The following is a 23,689-nucleotide window of genomic DNA, read 5'->3' on the forward strand; positions in this document are numbered from 1 at the left end:
CAAATAAGCCTTATTTACTTTATTTTACTCACTGTGACTTGTCAATGAGTGAGTGAGAACTGGATCGTCAAAGCTGAAGCATTTATTGTGAGGCAAACAGTCATAAGTACCATTTTCTTTGAAGCCCAGGTTTTCCAGTTTTAGGCTAAACTAAGAGTCAGCCTTTGTGGATAGAAAAGGTTGGCTAGGGTTGTACATGGGATAGAGACAACAAAGGGACCTCTATTGCACAGTGTTCTGAGTTTCCTTTTTCTGGGAAAGTACAGGATGTCTAACACGATATGTGTTTGATAGACACTACTCAAGGATGTTTGTATATACCGTGTAAAAATGAGATGACATGCAATGATATAAATTCAGAGGGTTTTTTTTAATGTTATTTGAAAAGTTGTATTATCCTTTTGTGAGGCCTCTGTTGGAGGTCATTTTGAGCCTTTTGTTATGGTCTGTTTGGTTTTTTTTGCTTTTTTTTTTGTGTTTTTTTTTTTTAAAAAAATTTTTAAAAATTAAAAAAAAAAAAAAAAAAAAAAAAAAAAAAAAGGTTTTCCAGTTTTGTTAAAAAGACAACCCCAAATCCACATTTTTCCCTTTAAATGAAACACCACTTTATAGATTGACATCTACACTAAAGATAGTGGTTCACTTTAATCATGGAAAAATGTGGATTTGGAATTACTTATTTTTTTAACTTAAAATTGGGTATTTTTTTCAATCAGAGAAAATCAGCATCCCTGGTCATGTTGTTTGTGCTAACAAGCCCAAAATTGGTGAAGACTCTCTGAGAGTGACTTGGGCCTTGCATATACTGCATCAATGAGCTGCCTCAAAAATATTGTACATTTTGAACTTTTACTGTTATTGACTGTACATCGTACAAGAGTTGTAATTATTATACTAACACGAGAATTATCACTGCCGCTAAGCCGCTGCGCATGATCGTGGCCAGGCACGAGACGGCCACCGCAGCCGCGGAACGGCCACGTGGTCCCCAAGCCAAGCGCGGGAAACCTCCTTGGCGCCTCCTGTCTCCGCCGAATCACGTGGTCTGTAGGCTCGTTCCACGACGCGGCAGCCACCAGGCATGCGCACTTTCCCCTCCTCACGCTCCGCGCGGAGATCTCGCGAGAGGCGGGCCGGGAAGTCTCGTGAGATGTGCGGACGCCAACCGTTACAAACGTTCAGTAACGTTGCTTTCTATCTCCTAGCCCTGTCATGGCGGCGCCGCCTCCCCCTGCCCACTGGAGCCATTTCGAGCAGGAGCAGGCCCGGGACGTTCGGGCGCTGGTCCAGCAGGTGACCGGCCTCGGAGAGGAGGAGCCCGGTGGCCGTTTCCAGGCGGCGCTCAGCTTCACCAGCTCCAATTTCAGGTCAGCGCGCGCGCGGGGGGGAGGGGCGGACGAACGGAGCTCCGCCCCCTCCTTTTCCCCGAGTCGCGCGCATTCTTGTGCTGACGTAACACGCTAACGCATGCCGGAGGGGCGGGGGCTCACGTCACCCCTCCCCGGCGTCCCTGTGACCGGGCAGCGCCCGCTCTCGACTGATTGGCCGAGCCAGGGGTCTTGAGACCTCGAGGCTCGGCATAGAGTCCCTGGCCCCGCCCTCATCCTGTGACGTGTGGGGCGGGGCGGGGCTTGCTGGTCATCTCGGGTAGATCAGCCCTGCGCCCCCCTAAACGCTGCTCCGGTTTCGGGGTGGCTTCGCTCTCTGCTCTGTACCCTGTTAGCTGCTTGTCCCCCTCCCGGGGCTGTGTACCACACGCACAGGCTGCCCGTCAGCTCAGCGCACGTGCTGTGGTCAGGTGCCTGGGGTAGCTGCTATGCACAGCAGCAGTGGGGGCAATTGCACCTGTATCTTTCTGCCCCCCTACCCTTGGTACCCCAGGCCTGAGTTAATTGTCTGACTGACTTTTTTGCACAGCATATGCTCTCATGCTATGGGGTTTAAGCACTCACTGAAAATTAGCGGGTGCTGGGCACCCATGGAACCATACTTACAAACATTGAAGTTTCTCTGTCTCTCTCAATAGAGATCAGGCACTTCAGCAGGGCTTTTCAATGCTTTTAGCTAAAACTGATTCAATCAGCTATTACATAAAAGTGCTAAACCCCCCACCACTTAAGCACCTGATCTTTATAGATGCTACAGAGCCAGTTTGAAGTAACATGCTGCCTCTTCTCAGCATGTGCGAGGCTTGGCACTGCTTACCACCTGTTTTCTTGGGTTGGTTTTTTTTTTTTTATGTCTGCAAGCAGCAACAACCAGAGTTGACACCTGTGCTGTGTAGTGTCCCAGCCCCTGTCCGTTTCCCCTCCCTTTGTGCCAGCCCATTTACAGCTTCAGGATAGTAGGTTGTTGCCTATAAAAACTCACATTTGGCTGAGCCACTTGTTCCCTATGGTGTCCCCATGCCCTGCCTTCTGCCCATTTTTAAGGTAGACATAATAATCATACAGAGTTAAGGGCTGGAAGGAGGTAATACTTCTCTAGTGTCCTCTGTAGGATAAGTACTAAAATACACTTTTTCCCCCCCTTTTGTCTTGTATCTGAAATTATTAGCAGTCAGTGTTGAACTAGCACTTCACATATCCCTTCATATTAGAAAGGAAGAAAGACATTTTCTGGTAGTGGTCCCAGAAACAGTTTTATGGGTTTATTTGGAAATTGTTAGCATTCAGTATGTAACTTGGGGAAAAATTTTGAGACAAGACCTGTGAAAAGGTCTCATTCTGTAGCAGTTGCTGTGTATGTATTTACAACAGAGTATTGTTACTGCCCAGCTAAGGCTAATTTACAAATAGGCATTGATAGTTATTGCATTACGGAGCAAAAAAACAACCTTAGTTACAGACGGATTTTGTTCCTTTTGTTTAAAACTGAGTCAAGTGGTGGTGATGTCTAAAAGTAACTTACACCTCACTTCACTCCCCTGTGCAGCCAGTGTAGATGATATATTTTTTGGATGATAAAGTAGAAAGTAATTGTTGGGTAAATAAGTTTTTCCTCTTGTTTTTTTGGGGGGTTTTAAGAAAAACATATCAACAAATTTGTGCTTAGAAATATAAATATTTGTGTTGCCAAATGAGCTGTCTCTTGCTAACTTAATTTTCTTTTCAGACACTTTTTCATATTGATTCTGTTTTCATTTTGCATCCAGATTTCATCGGTTTCTTGATGTAAGCAGTCACAAAGTAGAGAGGACAGTTGAAGGGTGAGTGTCTTATTTTACAATGTAGATTCATTTTGTAATTTTGAAGTATTTGTTTAATACGGTTGTGCTTTTGGTTTTGTTTTTAAATAGGATTTATGAAAAGCTGATTATTCATTCAGAACTTGGTAAAGCTGTGAGTTGGAAAAGACTAACAGAAAAGTTTCTGAACTTGCCTCTTCCAAACACTGAAAAGACAAAAGTATGTAGCATGTAACTTTTTTATCTTCTAATTTTGTTGCCTTTATCCTGATGCTGGATATTTTGTAGCAATTTTATACTGAAACGCACAAATTAATCACATTATTGTAAGATTGCTGCTCTTTGAGGTGATGTTCCAAGGTATCATCTGTAGTTTTCATACTAGTTTTAAAACATGCATTGCTTGGGCACATATCACCAGGGTGTCTGGTTGTACTTTTAATCTTTAATATTACACATAAGAGTCTCAGAGCCCAATATTCCATTCTGCATATGAACCTTTTTGAGATGCTAAGACAAAAAAGAATCTACTCAAGTAAGGGAGTAGGATGCCAGATTTCAAATGGGAAAAGCCCAGTGTGAACTGTTGTTTAATGTTTTTAAATTTTGGCTCAAATGGATATCTAGCTGGAGCATATTTTAGTATTGTGGTTGCCTTCCTACTCAGAATATGTTCGTTCATCCCTGTGAATTTTACATGTGGTGTAGGTGTATGAAGTTCCAGATCAGCTTAGGGCATCTAATGGATTGAAACTGAATGCTTTCTCACTTTGAACACCTTCACCCTGGCCCCAACCACCTTCTGTGTGGTTGTTTTGAAGCTAGCTTGTGATCTAATACTGTAGGTTTCTGTTACTTTTTTTAAATATAGGCACCCTGAGCTAGCTAAGGCATACTGCATGTTGCTCAACTGTATAGTAGGTCTGTGTGTGATCTGTTCCTAACTTGCTCAGAATTTAGTTTTTCATTGAATTGAACTTTTCTTTGGACTGGTTTAAGTTCCTCTTTATTGTAAAACTGGCACTGGCAAAATGAATGCAGCTGGAGTCACTAAACCTCCTCTGGGAAGTTTCAGCCTATAAATGTTTTAAACTGTGTTTTGGTTTCCACTTTGATAAAGCAGTCTACGTACATAGGAGTATTGCAGGGATTCTATGTACTAGTGACTACTTACCAGAGTTCTTATTACGTAGAAATTCAACTGAATGGAGTAGTAAGCAAAAGCACCAGTACTAGCATTGTACCAGAAAAAAAAGTTGCACTTAGAATTTGCAGTGTCATGACTAGAAAGGGTTTGTGACTTGTTAGCAGATAAGTGAACTTGGGAGTCTCTCTGCCTGGCTCAGTGGAGCTTGGGTATTACAAGTGTATATCATATAATAGGAGCTGTGGCAAAATTTTCTATGTTCAATTACTGTTGCAAAGTGCTGTAATATTGTAATACATAGTCGAGTGCAGTACTGCTTTTATAATAATTTGGGTACAAGATTTGTTTTTAATAGAAGTGGATAATTTCCTTCTAGTCCCAAACAGCTTTTATCAGTTAATTTTAAATGAAGAAGATCAAAATATTCAGGATCTATATGAAAGAATCCTCATCAGATAGTACCGGCCAGAAAGGACAAATGGCATGATAGTAGTTTTGTGTAGTTTCACAGAAATATAACATGGTAGTTCTAGGGTAAAACTTATATGAGGGTTTAAGGATTTATTCTTTTAATCTGAAAGAATGCAAAGTGATGTGGTATTTAAACATTACAAGTTATGTGTAATTTAAGAGTTTTAGTTTACTTATATTTAGTTTGTATTGGAAAAATAAAATGAATTAAGGTGTCCATTATTTGAGCTAATTGTGTGCATTCCTAAATAAAATAATTTGATAGCAATTCTTGTCTGTTTCCTAAATTCTTTAAAAAACATTTAGTTCATTTACTCATTTGCTGCTTTTGTTCTTTAAAGACAGATGCTCATTATGCCATCCTGTCTCTTCTGCTATGCCTATCTGATTCTCCTTCCAATACCAACTATGTGGAAAAACCAAGGGAGAAAGAAGTGGGTAAGGTGACAAGATTTTTACTTTACAAATGAAAAATACAAAGCCAAGTAACAATTTGCAAAGGCAGCTGTCCTTGCAGCCTTGGACCATCTTGGTTTAAATTTGTTTCCAGGACCTCTGCTAATTATCTTCTGTAAGTTTCATCTTGTATACAATCTATCTATCATATTTATTAACTCTAGGATGACCACTTAAGCAAAAATTTTGTTTGGTATTATTTTTATGGGTGTACTGACAAACCGCAGCAATAACAGTAAGTTATAAATTCAACATTAACTTCAGTTCAGTTCAAGCTTAAGTCTAACCTATATTGGGTTCTGTTTAGAACCTGGAGAGTACTATGGCATTCTGGATCCCTCCCCACTGCTGCCCAGAGTCTTGCTTCATGTTGGGTCCATTGCTGAATGCTGGGTCCCTTGTCTTCGTAGCTTTGTCCCTCCCTGAAGCATGCATGGTACCTGGCTGGTCCCTGCAGGGTCCTTTCCCACTGTGTGCCTGGGTGCGTGGTCAGTTCACAGTTCCTCCCCACAGCTTTCTGGCTTGCCCATGCTGGGTTGCTCCGAGCTGCTGCCTTGCTGGTGCTGGTGCTGAAGCAACTCAGCATATGCTGGCCAGGCTCTTTGCATGCAGCTGAGAATGACCTAACAGGCATCGGCCAGGCATTGTCCCCACAGCATATAGGGTTTGTGGCCAGTGTATTCTGAGTCGCTCTGAGCTGCTACCTGACCAGCAGGTGCTGGAGTAATCTAGCATGCAGCAAAGGATCCAACCAGCCTGCCAGCATGTGCTAAGTTGCTCTGGCACTTGCCAGCCAGGCAGCAGCTCAGAGTGACTCTGTATGTGCTGGCCAGGCTCCTCACATACAGCTGGGAATGATCCAGCTGGTGCCGCCCAGGAACTGTCTCCGCAGCCTGAAGAGTTTCTTTCCAGCATGTGCTGAGTCTCTCCAACACCTGCCAGCCAGGTAGCAGCTTAGAGTAACCCTACGTGCTGAGGGGAGAATGCCTAGCCTGTATGAACCCAGTCCCCATCTGCTACGTGGCCATGTGCTGCATGCTTCACTGGGCTGCCTCCTCACTTAACTTGCCATCCCCTGTGCATCTTCCTATTTTCAGGCAAGTTGTATTCAATTCCAAGGCAAGGCTTACTTTCCTCCCCAACCTCCTTGCCTGCTCCCATGTTGAATGGGGTGGGGGGGAAAGTCTTGTCTTATTACTTGTTAAATACCATGTTTACTCAATTCTAAGTTGATCTGTAACATGCCACCCTGCCTTGTCCTTCTGTCTTATGTGTTTAAGATACTCTGGCCATAGTGGATGGAGAAAGTTGGAATTAAGACTTTCCAAATACAGTCTGTTTGGTAGTACCAGAAGTTGTTGTCATCTAATGGCTGTTTGATGTATTGAGCACATCCATTTTCCGCTGGACAAATGTTGACATCACTGACTACCATAATAGTTGATCCTGTTTGCAGCCTCATCAGAGAATCCCGTGGCTGAATCAACAGAGAGCCAGAAATATTGTCACTGGTGGAACCTCCAGTTTAGGATTGATGCATTCCAGTAGAGTTGAAGGAAGTTTGAATTGCTGCTGTATTTGTTGTGTGTGTAAATGGAGGACTTTGCTTTTTAACACCATTAATTTGACATCTTACAGTATGATTAAACTGAGTCAGAAGTAGAAATTTACCTAAAACTAATAACTTTGTATGTAAATCCACATGGAGTATTCATGCAAAGACTTGACACAATGCAATTTGTTTGTTATGCAATATTTTCATTTTCACCCAATGTGCATTGAGGCTCCAGGAAGTAGAAGGGAGGGAGGTTGTCTGTTCTAAGTAATTTGAACTTAACAGTACTTGCTGCCCAACTAAACTTAGCAGGAATTGTTTTTCCTCAGTTTCCTCTTGCATTTCTACTGAATATACAACATCTGGTAGTATTATACAATCTTTAAACCCATGCCTCTGACAAAAAGAAATGGTAGAAAGTTAGCAATGCTTAAATGGATCAAATATAAGGGGAGGAAGGGGGAGAAATGGAACTTATGAAGTGTATTTCCTGAAACTAACATAAATCTTTGTAGCACGTATTTACATTGCTGAGTAATATAGTGTAGGTGGAATGAATAGTGTAGACTAAACTGAAGGAGACTTTTGTAGCTTTAAATTTTTTTCTGTGAGTGGACTTTGCCTATTGTCAGTATTGGAGCCCTTGCAGAGCAGTGTAGTTTGTGTGATCAACCAACCCATCCCAGGACTGTGAATGTAAAGAGATCAACTCAAAGAACTTCAGTAACTTGCCTCTAATTCCAAATATTTGATTAAAATATTTTATAAAAAATAAGCATAGTATCAGATAAGCTTGTTGCATGTTCTTTTTTTTTAATGCTGAGAATAAAAACGACAGTTTGTGCCCTTAAGTAAAAAACCTGATCCTGAAAAGACATGTAAGGCTGCATATTTGTAACATTTTAATTGAAGTGTGAATGTTACTAGTTGCATTGAGTAAAACTATTTACTCTTGCAAATCTTTTCAGGTTTATGGCCTAGGATACAAAAGACATGAAATTAGGCAGATAAGATGATGATGCATTAGACTATACCATGCAAATATATTTTAAAACAATTGAAAGAGCGCCTCACAAGGAATATTATAGTTAGAGAAATGCCAAGTTAATAAGTTGCATCAGGGGTGTGAAACTTGCTCCCCGCCATCACCCTCAATTGGATCTGGACCATGGGGTTTCTCAGAGGCTGTATCTGGACCCATCTCTGGCAGTGGGATGACTGACAGTGATATAAACCAACCCCAAATTCTCAGCCTCTCCAGAGCAAAATCTTTAATACTGTGTTACTAAATCATTTTATACTCCAGTGAAACTTGTACAGATTTCCCTTGCTTTATGCGAATCCTATATGTGCATATTCACTCTTATGTGATAACCCTTTTTATACGAAAAATTTGTTATATGCGAGCTAACTTAACTCTTATGCAATTGGTGTAGTGGAAACCCACAGTCAGCTGCTTTGTGTGGTGCTTTGTGGGAGTGATGTGCACCAAAATATAGTCTCTTTTATGGATCTGTGCTCCTCGCTTGTCTATGACGTGTTTCTGTAGTTGCCATCCCCATTATGGTAACATTCATCACCACCCTGTGCTTGTGTGTACAGGCACTCCTCACTTAACGACCGAGTTCCGTTCCTGCGACTAGGTCATTAAGCGAATTGGTTGATAAGCGAGGAGCTGCCCCTTGATACTGTGTGCCTTGGCTTGAGACGCCGCGCTGCCGTTTCAAAGACCAAAGTGCTCGTACTTACGACCAGTTCTCGTACTTACGACCAGTTCTCGCTGGTCGTAAGTCCGCGCGGTTGTTAAACAGGTAGGTCGTTAAGTGAGGAGTACCTGTACTGTTTGCTGTTGGTGAGTACCAACATTGTTTTGTAAAAGTTGTGGAAATGGGTCTGGGGGTTGGTACAGTCAAGGTCTTGGAACATATCCCTATTTCTTATATTGTAAAGTGGGTTCTCTTTATGCAAATTTAAATTATGCACCGTTTTCCAGGAACGCATGTACAACATACAACAAGGGAAACATGTATAACATTGCTAAACAGAGTACTATAAATAGGAAACAGATTTCCTCTTACTTTTTAACTAGATATTTTTAGCTTTAAATTTTTTTTTATAAGAAATTAGAATTCAGGGAGACTCAATAGTTCTGTGTCTGTTCCTTTTAGAAAAAGAAGAAGAATTTAACTGGGGAAAGTACTTGATGGAAGGGGAAGAAATTTATTTTGGTCCTGACATGAACTCACCAGTAAGTTGTCATATAATAACTGTATTTACGGTTGAGATGTGTTGAGGAAGGTCCTATTATCTGAGTCCCACTAGGCTGCAGCACTGCTTTTACTATGGCAGATTTATTGACTTGGGTTCTTTGTCTGCAAGCCCTTTGTGCAAACAGAGTATCTTAACCTAAATGCCATAGATGCCTCAGGATCAGCACCAACCTCCAAGAAATCCCAGTGGCTTAAATACAACCTCATCTAGAACTCTGGCTTTGTCGGCATTCTGGATGATGGCTAGCCTTACAGGTAAGTATACAAATGTGCACGTCAAAGGCTTCCATTACACCATTGCCATTTACTTAATAGCATGAGAAATACACAGTTCTAGATGAAAATAATACATCCTGCATACATTTCCCTTCCTCATTCCCCTCAGAACACACCTTAGGCTGGGATCAGGTCGACCGTTATCTGACCTTGGCTGGTCACTGCATTTAAATTGGCTACCCCTGTTACACAACCATGCTTAAAGCCTCCTGCTTAAATTTTCCTATACGTCTCTATGAGTTCTCTAACTTCTCTGCAAATAGGCAGGATTAAAAAAGGTCTTCTGGGCTTCAGCCAGCCCATTGCCCAACCTGTTTTCACCTCAATAGATCACTATTATTAAGACTTTACAATTGACAGTCCTTGGGATGGAATGGACATGAGAGATCTAGTCAGCTGTGTTAGATGCACAATCATATAAAGGTATTTAAAAATACCTTATTTATAATACCTCTTCATAATAAAAAAAACATAATGTCATAATTCATGAATTGTAAATAGGTTCCCCATATCAATGCAAGATGGATGATATAGATTCAGTAAAGCAAATAGTTTATGCTTGTTTGCATTGTAGGAGTCTGACACTCTGGAAAGACAGGTTTCTTTTCAAGCAGTGGAGGCCCAGGATATCCAGGAAATGGCATTTTAGATCAAGTTTAATGAAATTATTGGCTCTGTGGATGTGGGGAGAACAGTGGATGTGACTTTAGCAAGGTGCTTGGTATGTGTGGTCTCCCAAAACATTCTCACAAGCAAGCTAAGGAAATAAAGGTTGGGTGAATGGACTGGTGGATAGAAAATTGGCAGATTCATTGGACTTAAAGAGTAGTAATCAATGGCTCAGAAGTAATCATGTGCCCCAGCCCTCTGACCATTTTCATTGCCCTCTGCTGGACTTGCTCCAATTTATCCATATCCTTCCTGTAGTGGGGGTGGGGGGAGGGGGGGCAAAACTGGGCAAAGTACTCCAGGTGTAGCTTCACCAGTGCTGAATAGAGGGGAAGAATCGCCTCCTTTGATCTGCCGGCAGTGCTCCTACTAATGCATCCCAGCATGCTGTTAGCCTTCTTGGCAACAAGGGAACATTGTGCATGGGTTTGTTCCATACTAAGTGCAAGACTTGGCACTTGTCGTTATTGAACCTTGTGAGATATATTTTGGTCTAATTCTCCGATTTGTCAAGGTCTCTCTGAATCCTAACCCTACCCTGCAGTGTATCTACTGCCTATACCAGCTTAGTGTCCTTTGCAAACTTGCTGAAGGTGCACTCATATCTTCCAGGTCATTGACAAAAATATTGAACAAAAGTGGTCCCAGGACTGACTCCTGGGGCACTCTACTTGATACTGACTGCTACCTAAACATTGAGCCATTGACAGTAGCTTTCTGTCTATTTTGTAGTCCATTCATCCAACCCATACTTCCTTAGCTTTGCCTGCAAGAACGTTGTGGGAGACCATATCAAAAGCCTTGCTAAAGTCAAGGTATATCACGTATATCATGAAGGTATATTGCATATATCAGGGTATATATTACATATATCATGAAATTAAATAGGGACAAGTGCAAAGTCCTGCACTTAGGACAGAACAGACCCATGCACTAGTACAGACTAGGGACCCACTGACTGAGTAGCAGCTCTGTAGAAAAAAACCTGGGTGTTACAGTGAACAGTAAGCTGAATATGAGCCAACCATGTGCCATTGTTGCACAAAAGGCTAATGACATACTGGGGTGCATTAGTAGGAAGATTGCAAGCAGATCAAGATCGAGGGAAGTAATTATCCCCCTGTATTTGGCACTGGTGAGGTCGCATCTGGAGAACAGTGTCCAGTTTTGGGCCTCCCGCTACAGAAAAGATGTGGACAAATTGCAGAGTTTAGCAAAGGACAAGAAAAATGGTTTGGGGCACATGACTTCTGAGGAGAGGCTATGGGAACTGGGCTTTTTCAGTCTTGGGAAGAGAAGATGGGAAATTTAATGGTGGCCTTCAACTGCCTGAACCCCTGAAGGGTGGTTGCAAAAAGGATGGACTGTTCTCAGTGGTGACAGAGAACAGAACAAAGAGCAATGGTCTCAAGTTGCCGCAAGGGAAGTTTAAGTTAGATATTAGGAAAAACTTCTCACTGGGAGGGTAGTAAAGCACTGCAACAGACTACCCAGAGAGGTTTTGGAATCTCCATCCTTAGAGGTTTAAGACCCAGGTAGGCAAAGCTTTGGCTAGGCTGATCTAGTTGGGGATGGTCCTGTTTTGGTCAAGTGGTTGGATTAGATGACCTCCTAACTCACTTTCCAACCCCAACTTTCTATGATTTTATGTTAATAAACCTGTAAAAAAAAATCATAGTGGTATACTCAAGACATAGACCTAAGGTGCTGTTTGATTCCATGGTTGTGAAATGTTTTATAGAATCCTACAGCATATGCTGAATTGTACTTTAAAAACCATGTATTCTATTTATTTTAGATATATAGAAAGACAAGGCCCTGGGCTGTAAGAAATTAATTTTGATATTGTATATCAAATAACTTAAACCACATGGAACCAATATACACCTGCATTTTGTTTAAAAAAAAAAAAAAAAAAAGGTGAGCATAAACTAAGGATTTTCAGGGTTCCTCCTACTTTATCCTCTCCTTTTTAACAAAGCAACCAAGAAGAACTGAGCAGAGATCACTGTATTGCACTAAAAATGTAGTTGGTGTTGTACTTGATAGGATTGGTCAGAAGACAGTGAAGAGGAGGAAGACACTCAGCCTCTGAGCAGGGAAGATTCTGGCATTCAAGTAGACAGAACACCACAAGAAGAACAAGATCAAAACAAGAAAATGGTACCCAATGTCACTTGGAAAGGTTTGTCTTTTAAAGTGTTCCTTCTTTTTGGGGGGTGGAGGATGGGGGACTGCAGAATCTCATAACAAATGGATTGCTTATTACACTTACTTTATGTAGTAAACTGCCTTATTTATGGTCTTGTAAACCACCTACAGTATTAGAATTATAGTTAAGGCAACACTGTTCTGTTCTGTTCTGTTCTGTTCTGTTCTGTTCTGTTCTGTTCTGTTCTGTTCTGTTCTGTTCTGTTCTGTTCAGCAGAGTGAAAACAGCAATGCTTGCATTTTCTGTGTACCAAAGGCTTGATTCAGTTTTCATTGAAGTAAATGGGGGGTGGGAGGCAAAATTCTTCAACTTCCTCTTATTTCAGTGGGGGTACACATGCTCAAGGTGATCTAAAGACTAAATGCATCAAATAAACAAATACAGAAAGGCATACAGTAGATTCTTGCTAATCTGCAACCCATATAAATGAACACTCAGTTTCTGGGGGTTTAGGTTGTAGCTGTGTTGGTCTACGGACATAGGCAGACAAGGTTCCTTGGGTGAATTTGATATCTTTTATTAGACCAACCCAAATAGTTGGAGAAAAGTTATTAAGCAAGCTTTCGGGTTCAAAAACCCTGCGTCAGGCTAAGGAAGTGTCAGCAGTTGGTGTGTGCTCTTCCTGGATGGAATGAAAAGTAAAGAAGCCAGGGGCTGGGCTGGGGAGTCAGTTGCCAGGCAGATTATAATGTATCAAAAATCCAATGTCTATGTTTAGTCCCTGATCTCTAGTATCCAGGAGGTTGATGAAATGGAGCTCATAGGCTCATCTCTGGGAAGTGTTGTGTAAGTTCCCCTTGAGGATCAGGACTGAGAGATTGGAGAGAGAGTGGCCCTCCTGTGAGAAATGTGCCCCCACTGGTAATTGGGTATTTCTGTCTTTGAAACACATCTCCACCACCCCCACAATTACTACACCCCACAACAGAGCCATCAGCATTCCTGGATCTTACAGCTGCACCTCCAGAAATGTAATATACCTCATCCAGTGCACCAAATGCCATGATGGAAAATATGTAGGAGAGACCAAACAACAACTGCGCACCAGAATGAACACACACCGGAAATCTATCGAAGACAGAAATACCCAGTTACCCTTGGGGGCACATTTCTCACAGGAGGGCCACTCTCTCTCTCAGTCCTGATCCTCAAGGGAAACTTACACAACACTTCCCAGAGATGAGCCTATGAGCTCCATTTCATCAACCTCCTGGATACTAGAGATCAGGGACTAAACATAGACATTGGATTTTTGATACATTATAATCTGCCTGGCAACTGACTCCCCAGCCCAACCCCTGGCTTCTTTACTTTTCATTCCATCCAGGAAGAGCACACACCAACTGCTGAAACTTCCTTAGCCTGACGAAGGGTTTTTGAACCCAAAAGCTTGCTTAACAACTTTTCTCCAACTATTTGGGTTGGTCTAATAAAAGATATCAAGTTCACCCAAGGAACCTTGTCTGCCCTCAGTTTCTGTGCGCTCCTGATATGGTCACCAGGAAATCGAAGAAAGCAAATCCCTGTACACGTGCAGATTTTTATAGTAGGTTTTATGGCAATATTATGTATTTCTGGACTGTTGGGTAATAATTTTTGTGTTTATTTTCCTCATTACCTAATTGGCTGCTCTGGTCACATTAGGAGAAAGGAGATGTTGTTAGCAGGGTTACCAACCCAAGATGTGTGTGTTATATATGCATATTTTATTAACAATCTGCAAATTTTTTACTGACAAACTTTTTTAATTGATATATATTTTTACTAGCATGTCTTTTACATAACGTCGCTCTCACCCTTTTGCCAGGACCTGAGCCAAGGCTATATTAAGATTTACCTATTTAACACCAATCAAAATAAAAACGTTTGGCTGTCAGTAAAAAGTTTGCAGATTATCACTTTCAAAAAAAAATTATGTGCGAATCCTGCTTGACTGCAATAATGGTTTTACACTATGCTGTTCCACCTGAAGGGTCCCCTCTTCAACTCCATGCTCTGCTCCCAATGACCTCCTGCACCATGCCACCAAGTGGCTCCAATCCCCTATCTTGGCACAGACCCCTACGGAGACTCCCATCATCTGAGAAGCCCTGATGAGCTTCCTTCAGGAAGCTGTGCTGCTGCTCAGACACCAAGTGGTGCTGCTCTGTTCTGTTCTTATCTGTCCTTGAATTCTGCCTCCAGTATCTTTCCAACAACACAGCTTCAATCAGGCTACAGTGGTGTAGTGTTTTTTTTATAGATAGATTCATTTTTACAGGTTTTGCACACAGGCATTTTTAGCTTTGTTTTTTGTTTTGTTTTGTTTTTACAGTCTCTCCCTAAATTTAAAGACGGTCTGTAAGGTATCCTATAAACATATGTATTATCCTGCTTTCTGCCTTACTTCAGATTAACATGCAGGGTTGCCAACTAAGTCATAGGTGCATAAGCTTTCATAAGTAGCAGTTTTATCAGATCCATCATAGCATCTGATGAGCATGGACCCTGGTTATCTCTGATTTAAAAAAAAAATCACAAATTCTCTGATTAACCCTCCTCACACACACGCATTCTCTGATACCCCCCCCCCCCATCTGCAATTAAAATGAAATGCCCCTATATATCTACCTATAGATATAGGTATCAGTTGAGCACAATGTTTTATTGATACATTTACTATTTTAAAGCAATTTGGAAGCCTACCAGTACCTCAATCACTATAATAAAATAAATTCTAAATACCTATAAATGTTGGTATTTGATTTTTGAGTTATATATCATGGAAAATCAGAACTCCTAGCTCACTAGAACGCAGGTCTAGGCTCCTTGCCTCCCACCCACAGCCTCCTGGCCTTGCTGGTGCTCCTGCCTCCCTCCCCAGCCCTGCCAGAGGGGTGCCCCAGCTGCTGGAGGGACAGGGCCAGGGACCCAGGTCTGCAGCCCCTTGCCTGCAGCAGCACCACCTGAGTCCTGGCTGCTGCCCATGGGCAGTGGCTACTGTGGCTGAGTGGAGCATGGAGCCCAGCTCCCATTCCCCTATGGGCGGCACTGCCGGAGTGGAGCCCATTGTGGGGTGGGGCAAGTGTGGGCTGCACGCTTAGGCTCCCTGCCCTGCTGCCATCCCCCTGGAGCCTCTGTGGCCCAGCAGGCGGAACCTGGTGCTATAGGGCAGAGTGGGGCCAGGCAGGGAAGCTCTTTGCTGCTGCAAACCATGAGGCGCCCCCTGCCTGCCTGGCAGCAGCGAGGGGCACAACTCCATGCTGTCACCCCCACTGCTACCAGGTGGTCAGGGGTACTTTGCCAGGGTGGCTTGCAGCAGCAAAGTGCTTTCCCATCCAGCCCCACTCTGTCCTGCCGCACCAGGTCCTACCCGCTGGGCTGCAGAGGCCACAGGGGTAGGGCAGCAGGGTGTGGAGCCTGAGCCTGCAGTGAGCAGCCTGCATTCACCCCTGCCCCTTGCACAGACCTGGGGGCCACGTGCCTCCCATGCCCCCTCTGGGAGTGCATGCAACGGATGGGAGCCAGACCCCCGATGAGTCCCCCGCAGCCCCATCCTGCTCCCTGCTGGGGCTCTGTGGCTTTGCATTCTGGCCCCGTGCCCCAAGCCCTGCACACAGCCCGGCTGGTCAACAGCTACAGCCCTGCCTGACTCCCTCCCTGTGGGGGCCTCAATTCTTCCCTTCCCTCTGACAGACTTACCTGTGGAAGCTGGCTCCAGGCTGCCTGGTGGCCATGTGCATATACATGCACATGGCACCCCCTGCCTGACCACCCTGCCTTACAAGGAAAGGCTGAGGGACCTGGGACTTTTCAGTTTAAAAAAGGAAAGGTTGAGAGGAGACTTGGTAGCAGCTTACCACTACATCAGGGGAGTTCAGGAAGTGCTCGACAAACAGCTGTTCACCAGGGCACCCTTGGGGAAAACCAGGAGTAATAGCCACAAACTCCTAGAAGACTAGTTCAGGCTCAACAATAGGAAAATTTTTTTCACAGTCAGGGTGTCCAGACTGTGGAATAAGCTCCCTCCAGCGATGGTGTAGTCACCTACCCTAGAAATCTTCAAAAGGAGACTGGATGGTCACCTTGCTGGACCTGATGATTTTCCAAGGTCCCTTTCAGCCTTACAGTCCATGAACTGTCCTTCCATTCCCCCTACCCCCTTGCAGGTTAGAAGTCTGCCAGCCTGCAGAGAGCTTTTTGCAAAAGTGCAAAATGCACATTTTCTCCATTAAAATGAAAAATCCACGTTTTTCTCAGGTAAAGGGGAAAATCTGCATTTCCTTCCCTTCCCCATTTTTCTGTGGGAAACAGAAAACCCAGATCCTTGCTGATGAGGTTGCTTCTTAAGTCATTACTTACTTCAAGCTTATGCATCTCAGATTTATTTAGTCTATGTTGCAAATCCATCCTGCTTTCTGTTTTGCGTTAGGTGACATCACTGGTATTTACCAGTTTTCTTTTGTAATTCATCTTTAACGTAATTCTCGTATGCATTATTTTAATATTTTCCTAAAATAAAGGGTATTTCCTGAAGAAAAGAGGTGTAAATATATCCTTGATTTATTTTTAAGACTTGGCATCTATGCGTATAAACTTATGCGCACTTGTAATAACTGTTTTCTTGTGTAAAAAAAAAAAAAAAAAAAAAAAAAGTGTAAATAGCCACTTATTTGAATAAATCTATACTTCTGAAGCTAATAATGGTTTTAAATTTGTAGGTTCGTTAGTGATCTATTTTTGTTTGTTTTAGTGTTTTTTGTTTGTTTTTTTTTAAAAAGCTCCTTATGTAAATACAATCCCCACCTAACTATCAAATATGTTTACCAGTGGGAGAGCCAGATGCACGCAGTTGGTTGGAGCAGCATGTGGCACCACAGTACTGGACAGGAAGAGCTCCTCGTTTTTCTCATAGTTTGCATTTACATTCCAACTTGGCTGCTGTCTGGTGAGGAAATAATATTTGCTGTATATTCACCGCCAAAATGGTATAACTGAGCTGTAGCGCTGATAAAGTGTGTGGAAGGGACAGAAGGGGTTTTTGTTTACTTTTTCCAAAACCTCAGTATGCTTTACTGATTGAATTTTTAAAAAATGGAAATGAAATGGAAATGGGTAAAATAAACCAGTATTATAAATTTACATAGTTGTTAGGATTTTTTTTTAATTTTATTATAAATTCTTACTATGCTAATCTGACATTGTTAGCTTACCGTTTTGTTTGTTTCTTAGATTTATATGCTGCCTTTTCCCAAAAAACGGCTTGGAATGGCACATTAGATCCTGACCTTAATGAGGATAAGGATAAGACAGTGACATGAATAAAGGAATTAAAGCCCCTGGCCATTTCTGCCCTCTGCTGCAGCTTACCCTGAAGCAGCTCCGGCCATACCCAGGCAGCAACAGCAGTGACGACTCTAGCCTCTGGCTGGGTTAGTGTTGGAGCTAGAGCTGCAGTAGCTCCCCTGCCCTATGCAGTCTACCCCATCTGTCCATGGTAAATGGAAAGAAAAACCACATCCTGAATTTGAGTGTGGTATTTACTCACTTCCTCAGAAAAGGACCTGAGGGTTACAGTGGACAATAAGATGAATGCAAGTCAGCAGTGTGCCTCTGTTGCCAAGAAGGCTAATGGCATACTGGGCTGCATTAGTAGGAGTGTTGCCAGCAGATCGAGCAAAGTAATTATTAGAGGTACACAAATATATTGGTGCCATATTGAATCAGTACTGATAAAAGGAAAATTAACATTTTTGGCTTTTTTGGCCAGTGTAGCCAATAATGTACCGATAAATATAATGTGTCTTCTGGCTGGGACCCTGGACACCACGTGCATGTGAACAGCTGCAGCGTGCACATGGCCAGGAATGCAGCCAGGCAGCGTGAATAGCAGCTCCCTGCAGGTAAGTCGGGAGGAGAAGGGGCAAGGCGGGGAAGATCAAGGCCCCCACAGTGAGGGAGGGAGTGGGGCAGGGAGCCAGGGTAACAAGTGGGACCCATGGCTGGAGTGGGGGGAGTGGGACAGAGCCACGGGTGTCTTATGCAGGGTGGGGGGCAGCTTCCTACTGCTGTGTGCATCCCCAGGGGAAGCATGGGGGGCATGACCTCCCTCGGATTTTTGTGTGGGGCAAGGGCAGAAGGCCGCTGATTTGATGAGCTTTAGTTCATTTGACAAGCTTTAGTTCAAGCACTTCTGCCGCTATTTTTAAGCACCAGGATGCTGATCCCCTGGATGGGCCACCCACAACTCCGTCCTGCTTCCTGCTCCTAGGGTCCCATTCACAACCCTGTCTGGGCAGCGCCCCCTGCCCCACTCCCTCCCTCACCATGGGGTCCTCAGTCTTGCTTCCCGCCCCCCTACCCCTCTTCCCCTTCACAGACTTACCTGCACTAAGCTGCTGTTCGCGATGTCCGACTGCATTCCTGTAAATCAGTTATTGGATCAGTGTCAGCCAATATGCCTGGTGAATAATTGACTGTTGGTATCGGCCAAAAAAATCTTTATCAGTGCACCTCTAGTAATTATTCTGGGAAATAAGTTATGGAAGAATTCATCAAAAGATTACTGCTTGATTCTTGTTTAAAATCATGATTTTTGGCTCTTTAAATTCATAATACTCTTTTATTTCTTCTTGTAGGGAGCAGCACTTGTACAGCAGTGATCCATTATACATGCCAGAAGAAAGAACTCTAGTTACTGAAACACATGTTATACGGGAAACCCTCTGGTAAGCAGAATTTCAAAGATGCCTGTTTTTCAACTCTAGTATTCCACTGATGGAAGAATCTCTCATTCTAACCTAACAATGTTATAGGAAAGAGATTTATAGTTGTATTTCAGTTTCAGAAAAGGGACCTTACTAAATTGTTTAGTTTATATATCATCATCATCAGTAATAATTGCAAAATCTGTGTGTTTAAAGATTGATTTAGAAGCCAGAAAACAACCCAGTTTACCCTGCCATTCATGTATTGGTTATGCAATACTATAATAACAAAATTAAAAATATAAAATTCTGAATGTATAAACATTTTATCAGGTAAGATGTCTTTTTGTTTCTCTCACTATAAAAGAATTTTGAGCTTAATTCAGAAGGTGCTTTTAGGTGGGAGGAAAACTCTAGAAGAAAGAATGGAGGCTGAGATTGAAGTTGAGAAATTGTCAAAGATCTTCACTTGCTGGGTTATATTGCATCCTTTCTGTCAGTTGTATGTTATCATGTACCCTTCAACTAAGGTTCACCTAACGGTTGCAGATTTCAGTTGGCTTCCAAAATGCAATACAAGATATAGCCTTTTATGCCTAGCTGTATGGGCTCCCTTTTCACTCTGTCTTGCCACAGCAGTAACAGTCCAGTTGGGTTCTTTATAACACATTTCAAATATGGTTAAGGGGCTTTATCTTTAGAACTTTCCTTCATCAGTCTATCAGGAGTGAGTGCATTAGTTAAGCTTCAGATAAAAAGTCAAGGTTTGTTTGTCCAGGTCTTTCTTCTCATTTTCAGTATTCAAATATTAAACATTCCTGTAACACTTTAATAATAATAATAATAATAATAACAATTCTAACATAGGTTGTATTTTTGCCAGAAATATTTTGGTGTTGTCCCACTTTTCTTTTGTACTAAGGTCCATAGATCCATGTAGAAAGCATTTCCAAGGCATAAGATAGTGGTGGCAGAATCAGATCTGATGGTTTCTTTTAGCAGAGGAATGACCTACCTGCTGAAGTCTTTTATGATCCGATAGAGGCTGATAGGTTGGCTTGCTGTTCCCATATTTAGGAAGATTTCCAATCTTTTATTTCAGTTTTTAGACTTAATTTGTATAACTTCCCAGCTGTATGACGGGGCTGCATTTGTTTGTTATTGTCTTTCAATTCCACTTAATCCTTTTGAGGTGTTTGCAGTGACTGTTTCCTTTACAGACCTCAGTGAGAGAACTAGGCCAAAAAAACTAGAGGTAAAAGCAGTAGTCTGGGTCTCCTGATCCCCTATTTAAGTGTCTTGAGGAGCTTGGCAAGCTGTGTTGATAGAATGCAGCCTCTCTTTCAGTACAGTTTGAATATTGTTACTGATTGCCATTTTCCCAAGATGTAATAACAGAAAAAAGGGATTTCTTGTCTTGCCTTAAAATACTGGAAATACATCAGGTTGTTGTTCTGATGTGTCATCATTAATCTCCATCCCCTAACTGCTGGATTCTCATTCACCATGTCTTAATACCCAGGTTGTTTCTGGTCTCTTGCAGATTTCAGTGACTCACCACTATCTCAACTTTTGTCTCGAATTCAGATAGGCATCATCTCAGTTCCCTCTTGTAAGCATTTAAAATTCTTGAGTAACCTAAGGCCAACGGAAATAATCGAGTATGAACTGTCATCTGACACTAAGTGGTTCCACATGCTATCACAAACTGCTGACCTGAGTGAACAGTGTATTACAGGTTCCTTTCAGCTTAAAAATTGCATGGATTAAGAATTTTTGGGGGGAGGGGGAAAGAGGGTAGGAAATACTCCTTCACTGCTAGCATATAGTTCTTGGAATCAGGCACCCAGTCAAACTGGTTCCTAAATATTTCTAGGGATATGTTGGGAAATATTATGTAAATTGAATCTGTCCAGAGTCATCAAAAAGTGATTTACTGTCCTGATTCTGGCTAGATGTCATAGAAAAGAATACAGGTCATATGGCACCAATAAACTGCAACAGGATAATACTTGTATGTAAGTGTTATCTAGAACAAGTGCATGGTTGTTAGCTGCTGTTCTAATCTGGGGGTTATCTGTGGTTCTTTCAACCAGTCCTGCCTGCAGTAACACCCTTCAGTTGGCGTCCAGTTCTCTCAATTCAGGAGCAAAATGGCTGTAGTCAGGCAGGGATGCCATTTGTATTGATTAAATGGGTCCATGATCATGATCCATAGCCTGTGAAACTGCAAGAATTTTGGGAACAATATAATCTGGGATCGGAAGAGAGGGCCCCTATGTGAAGGATCTAAATATGTTTCTTACTTGTTTTCAAGGCATTTTGCCATCCCCAGACAATCATTTAACAGAAAGATGGCAGCATTTTCTGTTTCTTTCTTTTGATCATCTGAATGCTCTAAGAATCTTTGTCCAGGATCCTGTTAGCAATAATACTGGCTTTTGGGAAAAAGGAAAGAAAATTTGCTCTTCCTGGACAGTGTTTTCTGATCAGTTTTTTATACAGAGAGCAGGCTGAAACAAAACATCGAGTGATCAAAATATGCATTTGCCCCAGAAACAGGAAACTCCTCATGTTACCAAGGAAGTAAGTCATAGTCCTGATATGTATTATTAGTACAAAGTGTCTCCTTAGCATAAATATTTTGAACTGCAAGCATAGCATAGTTTCCTCAGCAGGGCTTTGTCTGGGACATGTAAAGAAAGACCTACTAAGCACCTCAAATCTTGAGGATAAATTTATTTTCAATATGTTAGAGAGAAGTTTTGTGTAAATCCTAGTACTGAATGCTACCTACCTGAACAGCATCTCAGCTGTCATGGCATTCATTCCCTGAATACATTCATTCATTCCTTGAATAAGAAATAACATTCCCTCAGTAAAGCAACAGAGTGTAGGTCTTCAGGATATTGGCAGTCTCAGGGTAGAGTAGTTGCATCTCAGCAATGAGCTCTGATCGTTAGCCACTAGTTCACCGAATTGTACGTCTTTATCATCCAATCTTAGCAGATGCTATTTCTTTTTTTGCAGAAGTGCTCTCATTAACCTATGCCCAGGAAAAGATGAATTAATTATAGATGGTGTTCCTTGGTTTGGATGTAAATATTGAAAGAATGAACCTGCTTCCCACCTTGAGGGAACACTGCTTTGAAAACAGCAGTCTGTGAACCTGGCAGTAGAGGTTGACATCCAGGAATTTGGCATTGTCATAACTAGTTGAAATTTACCATCTTCTGAAGTAAGAGAACCTTCCTGTTTCTCTTCTCAAATATATTTAATACTATCTGTTTAGGAAAGTAGATTTGAATTGCCCTCTTCGAAAGTTATTGCAGCTGGAAGGAACCTCAGGAAGTGGAATATTTCTGCAACTAATAGGCTTGCGTCTGCAATATTAGGTCATTGTATTGTATCCTTGGACTGTTTATTATTCAAAGAATTTTAAGAATCACCAGTGAGCACAGTAAATTATATAAGGAGAGAGGTCTAGCATTATATAATGGCAATGAACATGAACCACCAGTGCGATGCTGTAGCTGGCAGAGCTAGTCGAACACTGTTATGCATCTAGCGAGGCATCTTGAGCAAGGCTAAGGATGTCATCTTCCCGCTTTACTCGGCCTTGGTGAGCACGCAGCTGGAGTACTGCATCCAGTTCTGGGTGCCACACTTCATAAAGGATGTGGAGAAGCTCAACAGAGTCCATGGGTGTCTGGTGTCTCTTGAGTGAGGGGGGGCACGTGCCCCCCTGACACAAGTCAGTGACTGGGGGGGATCCCCTGGTGGCCGATCCCATGGCCACTTCTGGAAGTGGCGCGACCGCTTTTGCTGGTGGCCCCACTCCCTGGCTGGTGCCCCTGCCTGCCCCCATGCCCACCAGCTAAATGGGAGCATGGCCTGGCAGGGGTTGCATGTGCACCCCCGTGCACCCTCTACGCATCACCCCTGAAAGAGTTCAAAGAAGAGCCACTCGCATGTTTAGAGGCCTAGAGAGCAGGTCAGATGAGGAGAGGCTGAAACACCTGGGACTGTTCAGCCTAGACAAAAGAAGACTCAAAGGGGACTTGGTGGCAGCCTATAAGTGTATCAGAGTGTACATCAGGGATCTGTTCACCAAGGTCTACCATGGGAGGACAAGAAACAGTGCACACAAACTGATTGAAGATTGCTTCAGACTGGACATAAGGAAAAACTTTACAAGGCGAGTGCCGAGGGTTTGGAACTGACTCCCCCCAGAGGTGAAACAGTCACTCACCCTGGCAATCTTTAAAGAGCGTCTTGACGCCCACCTTGCTGACCCCAGCAATCTTTCCTGCTTGTGACGGGGGGGCCATCCCAGGGCCAAGACCTCACATCGGTCTGCCCACCTGTCTACATGGGGCAGTCTGTCCAGTCTCTCCTGCCATGAGTTGCTGTTTTCATAAATTGGTGTTCTGAGTGGGAGGCTGCCTCTTTTATGCCCTGGTGCCAGGGGACACTATCCATGGCTCCATACTGTCCCTACACCATGGCCCATACCTTGCAGGTAGCATCCAGTTTACTATTACAGCTCCGGCCTGAGGCTAGGCCAAACTCAGTCCACTGTTGGGCCTCTCACACACAACCCTGTTTGGGGTCACATTCATACCACCCCCCGTACTGGGGTCTCTTTCACTCCGCCTTCTCTCACCAGGCCTCTTGTATGCTGCCCCTCATTGGGCCATACTCACTCTGCCCTGCTCCCTTGAGCGGCTCCCATAGGCCATCAGGCTTGCCTACTCTCT

At 42.8% G+C, this 23,689-nt stretch overlaps 1 protein-coding gene across 1 annotated transcript in view; it reads left to right on the plus strand.

Annotated features, from left to right (window-relative positions):
* The first annotated feature begins 561 nt into the window (after positions 1-561).
* Positions 562-23,689, plus strand: part of TUBGCP5 (tubulin gamma complex associated protein 5) — a 43,505-nt gene continuing 20,377 nt past the window's right edge. Inside the window, exons 1-8 of the mRNA XM_006017050.3 lie at positions 562-1,367; positions 3,155-3,208; positions 3,299-3,407; positions 5,147-5,243; positions 8,985-9,064; positions 12,081-12,216; positions 17,053-17,170; positions 18,861-18,950. Of these exons, the coding sequence (XP_006017112.1) occupies positions 1,213-1,367; positions 3,155-3,208; positions 3,299-3,407; positions 5,147-5,243; positions 8,985-9,064; positions 12,081-12,216; positions 17,053-17,170; positions 18,861-18,950 (839 nt within the window). The 5' untranslated portion in view covers positions 562-1,212. The remainder of the gene's footprint in view (positions 1,368-3,154; positions 3,209-3,298; positions 3,408-5,146; positions 5,244-8,984; positions 9,065-12,080; positions 12,217-17,052; positions 17,171-18,860; positions 18,951-23,689) is intronic.

The sequence above is a fragment of the Alligator sinensis genome, unplaced genomic scaffold, assembly GCF_000455745.1.
Source record: "Alligator sinensis unplaced genomic scaffold, ASM45574v1 scaffold144_2, whole genome shotgun sequence".
Taxonomy (NCBI): Eukaryota; Metazoa; Chordata; order Crocodylia; family Alligatoridae; genus Alligator; species Alligator sinensis.